Source organism: Malus sylvestris, chromosome 5 (genome assembly GCF_916048215.2).
Source record: "Malus sylvestris chromosome 5, drMalSylv7.2, whole genome shotgun sequence".
Lineage (NCBI taxonomy): Eukaryota > Viridiplantae > Streptophyta > Magnoliopsida > Rosales > Rosaceae > Malus > Malus sylvestris.
The window spans coordinates 2819235-2831317 of NC_062264.1; the positions used below are offsets into that span (position 1 = coordinate 2819235).

At 43.3% G+C, this 12083-nt stretch overlaps 1 protein-coding gene and 1 long non-coding RNA gene across 2 annotated transcripts; both read left to right on the forward strand.

Annotated features, from left to right (window-relative positions):
* Positions 1 to 4277: 4277 nt before the first annotated feature.
* On the forward strand, positions 4278 to 5720 carry LOC126623648 (uncharacterized). The gene is made up of 3 exons (XR_007623823.1): positions 4278 to 4408; positions 4627 to 4707; positions 5569 to 5720. It is a non-coding gene; the product is annotated as an uncharacterized LOC126623648 (long non-coding RNA).
* An 851-nt stretch (positions 5721 to 6571) lies between these two features.
* LOC126621729 (uncharacterized) lies at positions 6572 to 7453 on the forward strand. The gene is made up of 2 exons (XM_050290302.1): positions 6572 to 6605; positions 6720 to 7453. The coding sequence occupies exons 1-2, from the start codon at positions 6572 to 6574 to the stop codon at positions 7451 to 7453; spliced, it is 768 nt and encodes a 255-aa protein (XP_050146259.1).
* The last annotated feature ends 4630 nt before the right edge of the window (positions 7454 to 12083 follow it).

Here is a 12083-nt window from a genome sequence, read left to right on the forward strand (position 1 = left end):
GAGAGATCAAAGGCGACCAGGCCATGTCTAGGCGATGCACTATACAAGTTCTCAATGAGTCAAAGAAGAGATCTTTCGCCCCAACAGTAGTAGCTGAAATGCAGAAAGATGACTTTACCTCCTGCCAAATAACAATTACAGCAGGCTAGTCAAAAAGATGGCGTTAAGGTAGACAATGCCCTAGAAGATGAATCAGGATGGAAACCTGAAAAATATGCCGAGAACATTATTGTTAACCCTTACCAGCCGAAAAAGACTGCTAGAATAGGCTCATGGCTGAGCCCAACGGAGAATGAAGAACTCACGGTTTTCCTTAGGGAAAATCGTGACGTCTTCTCATAGTTACCCTCTGACATGCCCGACATTGATCCAGCGATAGCTTGTCACAAGCTAAACGTCAATCCCGCTGCCAAACTTGTGATCCAAAAAAGGTGACATTTCATACCAGAGTGAGTAGCGATTATTGAAGTGGAGATCAACAAGCTACCGGAGGCCGGATTCATTGAGGAAGTGGCATATTCAGCATGGCTGGCCAACGTCATGCTAGTGATGAAAAAAGAGAAGGGCAAATGGAGAGTGTGTGTGGATTACACCGACCCCAACAGGGCATGCCCTAAAGACAACTACCCGGTTACCTAAATCGACATTCTCGTTGACTCAACATTTAGGAACTAGCTGCTTAGTTTCTTAGACGCGTATTCGGGCTACAATCAAATTTCCATGCACAATCCTGACAAAGAAGAAACTACATTCGTGATCGAGCAAGGCACATATTGCTACAAGGTCATGCCTTTTGGCCTTAAGAATGCAAGAGCAACCTACCAACGACTCGTAAACATGATGTTCAAGAAGCAAATTGGAGTCACCATGGAAGTCTACATCGATGACATCATAGTGAAAGGCAAGCAACAGTCAGACCATATTCGTAACTTGGCGAAAATTTTTACCATTCTTCGAGAGTACAACATGAAGCTCAACCCAGCCAAGTGCACATTTAGCGTCTCCTCAAGTCGATTCTTATTGTACCTTGTAACCCAACGAGGAATCGAGGCTCATCCAAGGAAGATCAAAGTGATATTAGACATGAAATCGCCCATGACTCTGAAGGAGATCCAAATTTTGACCGGAGGAGCTTCCGCACTCAATCGCTTCCTTTCGCGATCTACTAACTAATGCAAGCCATTCTTCAAGGTAATAAAAAAGGTGCAGAAGGATAAGTGGGACGATGAGTATGAGAAAGCATTTTAGGACCTGAAGCAGTACCTGACATCACCTCCACTACTATCCAAACCGGAAGCAGCAGAGAACTTATACATCTATTTGGCGGTATCGGAAGTAGCAGTGAGCTCTGCCCTCATACGAGAAGAGACCCAACTGCCTGTATTCTACATATCCAAAGCTCTCATCGATACCCACTACGATCAGTTTTGCACAGTTCAAACGCTTTTCAACGAGTAAAGAAGTGGGCGTTGGAAATTGGTCAATACGGCCTAGCATACTAACCCCGCATGGCAATAAAAGCCCAAGCATTGGCGGACTTCATAGCAGAATTCACCCCAAGCCTGAAGGATACAGCAACACAGCCCAAAAGTGCCCCGAAGGTAGCCGAGCACGCTATAGCCATACCTGCCCCACCTGATGGAGATTTTTGGCGTTTGCAAGTCGATGGATCATCCAACCATCTAGGATCGGGGGCATGCCTAGTTCTCACTCTGAGATTCAAAGCATCAAACAACGAAGCAGAGTATGAAGCCCTACTAGCAGGTCTCCAATTAGCAAAAGACCTAGCGGTGAAAAAGCTCGCAATCTATTTCGATTCCCAGCTGATCACCAACCAAACTTCAGAAGAGTACGCAGCAAAATATCCAAGGATGACCTGATACCTCGAGAAGGTATGATAGTAGCTAGCAACATTCCAAGCGTAAGTTCTGCATTAAACCATCAGCTTAGATGCTCAATCCCAATGAAGTACCTAGAAAAGCCAAGCAAAGATGAGAAACTAGCAGGCGAAGTGGCGCAGATCAGCACGACCTCGAGTTGGCAAGATCCTATCATCGACTACATAATCAATAGAACGCTCCCCGTAGACAGACTGAAGTCCATGAAGCTCCAAATAAAGGCAGCACGCTACTACATATGGAACGGCATGCTCGTTCGAATATCCTTTTCAGAACCACATTTCTGCTGCTTATCGTCTTCCGACGACCTGAAGATTCTTAGCTCAATCCACGAAGGTGTCTGTGGAAACCACTCTGAGGCCGTTCTTTGGTGCAAAAAGCTCTCAATGCTGGCTATTATTGGCCAACCATGCATCAAGACGCCAAGGAGTATGTACAAAGGTGTAACAGTTGCCAACATTTCAAGCCCGTGCCCGCACTACTTGCTAACGAACTCCATTCACAGACGAGCCCATAGCCATTCATGCAAGGGGCGATTAACTTGGTAGGACCATTGCCGCCTGCTATTTGGGGCAGGGGCATGATGATCGTAGTAGCCGACTATTTCACAAAATGGGTCAAAGCCGAACCTATAACCACAACTACCCAGATAGACATAAAGCGCTTCATATGGAAGAACATCATCTGCCATTTCGGCATCCCACACTCCATCATCACCGACAATGGTCCACAGTTCGTGGGCAAAGACTTGGCGAGGTTCTTCAAAAAATATGGCATCAAGTAACACACGTCTACGCCCCAATATCCATAGGGTAACAGGTAGGCCGAGGTGTCCAACAAGACCATCCTCGACTGCCTCAAGAAGACCCTCTCAGACAAGAAGGGCAAGTGGCTTAATGAGCTCCCCGGTCTTCTGTGGGCATATCGCACCACTAAAAGGCAAGCACCATGCAAGACTCTATTTTCCTTGGCATATGGTTCTGAGGCGATCATTTATCCCAACGTCATAGTGCCAAGCATCAACACCATACTGCCGAACCTCGAGTAGAATGAAAATGAGATGGCCACCAACTTAGACCTGGCAGAGGAAGAGCGCGAGAAGATCATCACCCGCATTGCGGCCTATCAGCAGCATTTCTTTTCCAGCTACAACAAAAGGGCAAAAATCTAGCAATTACAGCCAGGAGACTTAGTCATCAGAAAAGCCTTCATCACCGCCCGACAGGAAGGCTTTAAAAAGATGGCTCCCATCTGGGAAGGTCCGTACAAAATCAGTCGAGTAGGCAGAAATGGAAGCTACACCCTCACCACCATGAACGACAAAGAAATCGACAAGTAGTGGAATGCCTACAACCTGAGAAAATACTACGTGTGATCTCTTACCATCCTTTGGACCATGTTCAAGACGAAAAAGTTTGAAGACTCAAGGTAGCTCGACGGACAGAGACCTCGCATGCCAAGGATTATCAATTGTTATGACATTATTGCCTATGAGCAAAGTTAATAAAAGCCTCTATTTTAATTGAAGATTGAAGGAATTATTCACAAGCCTGGGCCAAATGCATAAACCAACTGACTACCTTTTGTGATAAGCAGAAGACACCCTCTTCCCGGCGGACATGGTGCAAGACACCTATTGCTCTGCAGACATGGTGTAAAACACCCTCTGCCCGGTGGACATAGTGCAAGACACCCGCTGCCTTGCAGATATGGCGTAAGATGCCCTTTGCCCTGTAGACATGGCGTAAAATGCCCTCTGCCCTGCAGACATGGCATAACCACCCCGATAAACAGAAGACGCCCTATGCACGTTCAGACATGGCTTATCCAGAATATCCAGACGTGGATGGGTAGTACGACTGTTTAGTTTCCCTTGATGTCAGCTACTACCTGAGCCAGACGACTATTAGAATTGGCCAAAATAGTCCTTCCACGAGAATAGACTTAGCCAACTGAAGGATTCAATTCCACGGGACCCGAGTCTCTAACCGGAAGAGATAGTTAAGAGCATGACCCTTGCCCATGAAAGATCTCGTGTGAACAAGATGGTCCATCCTCGATGTGCAGATCTTCATGAAGTGGCTTGATTTTAAAGTGTTGCAATACTAGTTAAGCGACCTAAGGGATCAAAGCTGCGACTCGGAAGGATATTGTAATATCCCGAAAAATTTAAGTGGGAATTAAGAGTGAATCACTTGTGGTCTTTGTTAGCAAAAATTGATTTGCCTTATTTGAGGTTAGATCAATTGGCCTTTGGCCATTAAAAGTTCTAAAAAAATAAACAAAAAAAAAAGAAAAAGAAAAAGTAAAGCTGACGTTTAGGATAAAAAGGGGGATGGGTTCTAGAAATCCCTCATTTAGCTCATTTCCCTTCCAGCTGAAAGAAATGAAAGGGGTTTATCCCCTTTAGCTCTTATCTTGCCAAAAAGAAAATCTAAGGAATAGGAGTTTAGTTTCCTTGCTTGTGAAGATTAGAACAAGTGAGGATCTTTCCTTTGTCTCCATTTAAGGTATCTATTTCTTACCTTTGGGATCTATATTTGATTTTTGGTTTGTTAACCCATGAATTACTTTGGGTGCGAGTAGGAAACATGAAGGTATCATAGTTCATGTTATAGTTTTAGAGTTGAGCACCAAGTGTTTGATTAAAGTCCCCAGTTAACCTTGAATTAGGGTATGTTGTTAGATATTTGTATAAGTGGTGTGTGATGATTTTTCTTGCTTATAGATAAGGAAGAGAAGGACAAGGGGACTATGGCACAAGTCAACGAACACCCTGGAAATTGAATGTCAAGAAATTTAGTTTGAGGTAGGGGAGTTTTAACTATAAAAGTATTTTGATTTTTCATTTTTACTTGATCAAGGATTGTTGGCATTTGAGCACTATTCCAAGCTTATTTGAAATGTTTTTCCATTTTCAATTATGTGGAAGAAGTGGAACAAATCTCTTTAGATTGATTTTAATAATTCGAATTTCGTTGCTATAACTTTGGGGAGTTTAAAGTGATTGCCATGATTTTTTTTAAATTGTGTTGACGTGCATGCCTCTCATTTTACTCAATATCAATTTCTGAAGCATCTTGATACGAATGTTCAAATTGTGAAAGTAGATGGAAAGTGGTGTAATACCTGTGTAGTTAAGAATGTTGAGAAATGTATGAATGGGCACAATGACCCGTGAAGCTGTTTGATTATGGGCACAATGACCCAAGGTTCCCCGAGGAAAGCTTCATGTGTGGGGGCTATGAGAATGAGTTACGAAAGTGATAAATACATGTGATATGTATATTTGCCAGGTATATTACGGTTCTTTCCAATCTGCTTATCACTTGTTGGGATAAAAGAAGATCTTTGTGATTTGGTGTGCTAGTAATTCTTTAAATGATAATGACTTTGTTATCCTTATGACAAAAGAAGTGATTTCGAACTTGTGTGTAGTACCGTTGTTATCAAGCTACTAATGCTCCAAAACCTTTGGTTTTTCTATCATATGTTACTTTCCAGAAATGTTTGAGCATATTTCAAATTGTTGGATTACGTAGTAGTGAAAATAAATGGTTTTGAATCACTCTTATTACTTTCGGCATGCACTAGAGATTTTAAATGACTACGGACTTACCCCTATTGGGCATTTTATGCTCACCCCATTTTTCTAAACATGTACTTTCAGGTGTGTAGAGTCGACTAGCTGATTTTCAAGTGGCAGCTCTAGTGTGGGCTAGTTGAAGGGAGTCCGGGCGTACACGTCTTTTGGGTGAGCTACCAAAGTGTTGTATAGTTAGTCTCTGTCTGTAATCGATCCTTTTGTTGTGTAGTAGCCTAAGTTGTTGTAGACCTCAGTGGGTTAGAGTCTCTACTTACCTGGGCCATGAGAACCATGTATATATAAATACTCGTCTTTTAGCTTTATAGTTTTGCTCATGTACATTTTCCTCAAATGGCCTAAAAATGTTTTCTTGTTAGAAGCCCTAAAGGTTTTTTATGAACTTACTTTAATCTGGAAGGTTTTATGAATGGCTCTTGAAGAACCACTAGGAACTTGGTTATGTTTAAAACTGTGGGTGTGTATCTATTACCTAAGTGGTATGTTGCAAAATTCAGATTTTTGTTCTTTGGAATATAGATCGCTTTATTTGCAAAGTAATTTAGTGCTGCTGAAATTGTTTTTACAGGAAAACAGCAGCAAGCCTGTTTTAGTTTTAAAATTTTCCTATACTTTCCGAACTCGAAAATCAATGAAATTTTGGCACAACTTAGTTTCATGGGGCTACTATGGATCTGGAAATTTTCACTCATTTTGGTTGAACGAGATATTTTCAATGAATTTTACGGTTCAGGTCGCTTTTACAGTTTGTATTACCATGAGATCTTTAACTCTTTCTTTAAATTGACTTTTGTAGTTTAACTTTAAGGGAATTGGGGATTTAAATTTTCGTTGACATAATCTTAAGATGAGATTTGTTTTGCATCCTTAAACAACCACTTTGTTTTATTTATTTTACTTAATCTCACACCTCAAGTTTTGGGGTGTGACAATTTGGTATCCGAGTCTAGGGAGTAGGATTGTTAGGGTTGAGTCTAGAAGTTTTAGCTTAATTAATATTTTCTTGGGGAGTCTAGCAGAGTCTGTTGTTGTCGAATAAATGTTTTCTACATCGTCTCAGGATTGAAGGATGTCCGCTGTAGCCAACACTATTGATCATAATGGTGATGATCAAATGAATATTGATCATCCAATGAACGATTAGGGAGTTAATAATGTGAATTGGAGACTGACATGTTTGAAAGATTTTCAAAAGTTAAATCCTCCTAACTTTGCAGGAACCACGGAACCCTTAGAGGCAGAGTCTTGGCTTAAACAAGTGAAAAAGAAATTAGATGTTTTGAGAATCCCTGAGGATTTTAGAGTGGAGTTTGCTGCCTATTTGTTTGTTGGTGAAGCAGATCATTGGTGGGACTATATCAGGAGGATTGACAATGTTGAAACCATGACTTGGGCTAATTTTGAGAAGACCTTCTATGGCAAATACTTCCCTCAAACCATAAGGAATGCAAAGTTGAAGGAATTTGTTGAGCTAACTCAAGGCAATCTCACAGTGACTCAATATGAAGGTAAATTTACACAGCTTTCTTGTTATGCACCACTACTAGTTGCTAATGAGGAGAATAAAACTAATGGATTCGCTTATGGTCTTATACGCCTTATACGGAAGATAATAGTCGCATTGGGGCTGACAGTCTACAAGGAGGCAATGGCTGCCACTTTACGAATTGAGCAAGAGCATAATGATCATATGGCTAAGCAAGCTAAGAATAAGGCTCTTTCAAACAGTGGAAGGAAGATTACTCGGATAACTGATTATAGTGGTAAAAAAGGTGGCAACAAAGGAAGCAGCAGTAATAGCTCTTTCAGAAATCCAAGACCTAGCCCTTACTCTTGTTTCAAGTGTGGCCAACCTGGTCATCTTCAACATCAATGTCCACAAAAGTCGAGTGTCACGACTATAGTCATCTACTTCCTACGAGAAGCACGGGACCAACCGACGGCTCTATAGGTAAAAAATCTCGCAACAAGCCTCGGGATGGCCAAGGCTTAAGAAGCCACTAAAGTCGAGGGTCACAACTATAGTAGCTGTGCGGACCTCCTCTACTTTCTATGAGAAGCACGAGTCCGGCTGACGGCTCTATAAGTTAAAAATCTAGCAATGTGCCCCGGGAGGGCTAAGGCTTAAGAAGCCACTAAAGTTGAGTGTCACAACTATAGTAGCTGCGTGGATCTCCTATGCTTCCTATGAGAAGCACAGGTCCGGTCGACGGCTTTATAAGTTAAAAATCTCGCAACGTGCCTTGGGAGGGCCAAGGCTTAAGAAGCCATAAAGTCGAGTGTCACGACTTATAGCAGCTACGCGGACCTCTTCTACTTCCTACAGGAAGCACGAGTCCGACCGATGACTTTATAAGTAAAAAAACTCACAACATGCCCCAGGAAGGTTAAAGCTCATGAAGCTACCCAAAGCCGAGATCCGCAACTCGCCTGCCTCCTATAGAGATGACGAGCTCGGCCGCCAGCCCTATAAGTTGGAAATCTCGCATTTCTTCCTTTTACAGGTAAAGCTCTAAAAACCCCAAAGCTAAAATTGAAGCCTAAAGTGATCACTTGAGTTAACTGCTCCATCGGAGTAGCCCACTCAACTGCCTGTCCTACGACAAAGTTTTGCAAAACGTCTCAAGCAAGCAAGGCTCCCTAAGCCCCAAAAGCCAAACTAAAACCCAAGTAACAATGTGGGATCAACTGCTTTGTTGAAGCAGCTCACCCAGCCGCCTGTCCTACAGTAAAGTTTTGCAAAAGACATGGAAAAATAAAAGGATGAAGCAAAAACAAGGAAAATTGTTTATTAAATCTCTAGCAAATTGATAAACCAGCTCGAGGCCAACAAAGTTCAAGCAAAGCAGAACAAAAAGGGAAAGAAGAAAAATTCCTAAGTGTAAGCAAATAGACTACTCCTTAGCAGCTTGTACAACCACTGGATCCTTAACTGCCACGTCTCCAGCAACCATGTCATTCCTAGCAGCTAAAGCTTCCATCAGTTCATCTTCAGCCGCCCATGCCTAGACTGTCTGACCTTCAGCTGCTCCACCAAAGGCAGCCTTAAATGAGAAATCAAGCAGGTCAACCGGAGAAATAGAAAAAGTCTCGAAGTCCTTTTTGGAAAACTCATAATCTGACGGCCTGCCCTGAAAATGGTCTACATAGCCAAGCTTGTAGAAATCGGCCAGACAAGAAGCAAGCGCCACTTCGTGACCAGCTTTCTCATTCTTCAGCTGCACATTCTCCTTAACAAGCCTAGTGTGAGCACTTTGCAGCTCATCCAGTTCCTTTTTCAGGTTCTCGTTAGCAGACAGCGTACCTTGCAAATCCACTTCCATGGACTCAAGGTTACTGGTAATCTCCTTGAGACAAGACACTTCAGCATGCATGAAGATAAGTTCTTCGTCATTGGCACGCTTAAGGTCTTTGACCACTGGAGAAACAAGACTGATTTCCTTCTCTACAACTTACAACATCGCTTGAGTCACACTCAGCCTAGCGTTCAAATGGGCGGCCTCTTCACAAGCGATCTCCAACTACAAAGAAGTGGAGGCAGAGACATCAGACCCATTCAAAACGGCGAGTTCAGATTCGAGTTTCTCAATCTTTTTAGCAGCCGAGTGAAGCTGAGCCACCAATGCCACTTCAGCCTCCTTAGCACACTTGATAACATTTTGATCAACGCGCATAGACTCAGCTGCCGGGATTAAAGTCTTATGCATTGTAGCAATAAGGGATGACCTTCTTGAGTAAGCAGGACACTTCCCAAATGAGTCTAAGCGGATGATAACTTTCCCAACATTGTTAACAAACTTGGCGCATGCATCGACGTCCTCAAGCAGGTCAGCCTTTAGCAACGCATAAACCTCAGGAAACTTTCCAACCTCAGACTCGGTGGATCTCTCACAACTGCCCACGCGAGCAGATTTCCCCTTCTCAGCAGAAGAGTCAGTCACGACAGAATGAGGAGAAGGCCTAGGTGCCACTTTAGCAGCAGAATCCACCTTCCCGCTCTTCATAGCGACGAGCCTCTCAGAAGCCGATCCAGACTTAGCTCCCGAGAGACGTTTCAATACAAACCCGGACACCGGAGGTACCACCGAACCCTTCTGCTGGGCAAGTCTCTCAGTAATGGATGCAGTCTCCTTCGAAGTAGTAAGTTTCATAGGCTTAGGCTCGACGGTCTTATTCACCCCCTTGGGGGAAGTTAGATCAATGACAAACCTCTCGCAGCAGACGAGCTCCTACGAACAGCAGAGGAATTCCTTAGCTTATTCTCGGCTGAAGGCTTACGGGCAAGTGAGGAAGATCTTTTCTTTCTACCCTCGTTAGTAGCATGCTCTACAGCAGTGATCAGGTGAGCTAACGCCTCACCCTTTATCCACTTTATCTCTTCATTCGGAGGCAGACCACCTTTCTCCGGACGAAGAGGGCTGAGCAGCCAACGCCACTCACGATACTCAGCAGGAATGCCCAAGGCAACATGCACTTTCTTTATATCTGTCGAAATCCTTGGACTTGAGCCAAACTCTGAATCTACGCAAAGTAAGAAAGACGATCAATAAATTGAAGTCATAGAGTAGCTCAACAAAAATTCAAGCAGGACAAGAATGAAGCAATTCACTTACCACTAATAAAGGTAGTCGGGACACGCAGGTCAAGAAAAGAGTCAGACTTTCACTCTCCGCTCACCTCCAATGTGTCTCTCACCCAGTCATGATCACCTTTGCTAGAAGCATTGAACAGCCTATGACGAGACCTCAGCTGCCCTACACTTTCCTTGTGGCCTATCTCAAAGAAGGACTAGAACTCATTTATGGTCAAGCCAAGATCAAAGAACCTACTTAAGTTTGAGAATGCCACCATCACACGAACTGCATTTGGGTAGCACTGAGCGGGCATGCATTTCATGGAGCAGATCACCACTTGGAAAAGATGTGGCATGGGAAAAGTGAATCGTAACAGAAAGTAATATGGATGGAATTTGATAGTTCTCTTCCCATCAAAAGTACCCTCGTCACATAGTTCATGGCTACTATCATCTTTCACCTGCTTGACGCGAAACCCAGACGGAATCGCATGCTTGTACGCCTCAAGAAAATCCTGAAACAACTCGTCAGAATTGATCTTGACATGTGCATCCTTGAAGTAACCCACCTTGTCGGAAGAACCACCTTAACGATACAAAGGTGGAGGATATTCGTCACTTTTGCGGTCGGAGGAAGACATGAAGCGGCGAGGCCCGAAGGTGCCATGCACCCCGTGGCCCAAGATGACAGAGCCCAACATGGGGGGAGACTCGCGCCTTCTTCCCCTTTCTCCTTCAAGGCCCCTGTGCACTCCAAGCAGTCCTTAAGGCCTCTCGGCTAGTCCCCTTCGTTCCCTCTCGCCTGCAATAGTAGGCCTGCACTGTTGCACCTATCTCGGCCCCTACCAAGCAAATTCAGATGGGCTAGAGCCTTACGGCTCTCCCAGCTCAACGCCCCCGCGCATCTATAGCACCGTGGCCTCCCTACCACACCATCCATGCATCCTTGGCACCCACCAAGCCAATTCCTCAAGCCCTAAGGCTCCTAAAAATTCAAGAAGAAGAAAAAATTCAAATTTTTCTTACCTTGGTGCGGCACAGAGAAAAAGAAGAACAACGAGAAACGACTCTTCGCAAAGGCAGGAAAAGAAGAACGCTACGAGAGGAAGGAAGAAAAATTATCCTCTGGCTTCTCTTTCTTGTTGGAATAATGATTGTTCTCCAAATTTATTTAATCCCCTACTTAAGGCAGAGTTAAATAGCTATTGGGGGCAATTATTTTCCTTTTCCTAGAAGAAGTCTATCTCTAAATTAAAGAAGAAGATCAAGTTCAAATTGGGAAACAACTCTACAAACCCAAGCAGCTTGGGATTTCTACACCTACTGCACTTTCCATGATAGCAGCACAGTAGATGTGGGGGCATTTGTGGAGCCTAAAATAATCCCAAAAATTCTAGAGGCGACACGTGGACTTTTATTCAAGAAAGACAAGATTGCCCTCAATAAATGGGCAGTCTTCTCAGATTCTCCCATGCGCAGCTCACCTCCCTGAAGGACCCAGCAGTTGAATACAAATGCCCACAACTCACCTGCCCATGACAAGGAATTAAAGATAAGGATTAATTACCCAAATCTTATCTTTAATACATTCCTAATTAAAGATTAACTCCAATCAAGTAAGTAATCCTAATTTAAATCAATTAAGGATTATTATCTCAAGATATTATCTCCTATTAAATATCTTGGGAATATTTAGAGAATATTTCTCCATTAAACCCTATATGGTCGGCCCTAGCCCTATAAATATCCCATATTCTATCATTTTTTGGGGGCTTTTTGCAACCCTAAAAAGCCAAAACACTTTACTCTCTCAGAGAAACTAACTTAGGCATCGAAGATCCGTTGACCTAACCCCCCCACCTCACGGACGCATGAGGCTTAGGTCTGCAGGTGCATTTTCGTCAACACTGAAGACGGTGGAAATTTGCATCCACAGTTGTCATCTGGTAGTTAAAGCCTCCATCTTCCTTTGTATGTCAAAAATCAATTTATTTGTATGTCAAACAAT

Excerpts from the sequence above, each read along its gene's own strand:
- LOC126621729 (XM_050290302.1), top strand. The coding sequence starts at position 6,572 with ATGTCCGCTGTAGCCAACACTATTGATCATAATG. Across the intron at positions 6,606-6,719 it reads CAACACTATTGATCATAATG|GAACCACGGAACCCTTAGAG; the intron begins GTGATGATCAAA and ends CTAACTTTGCAG.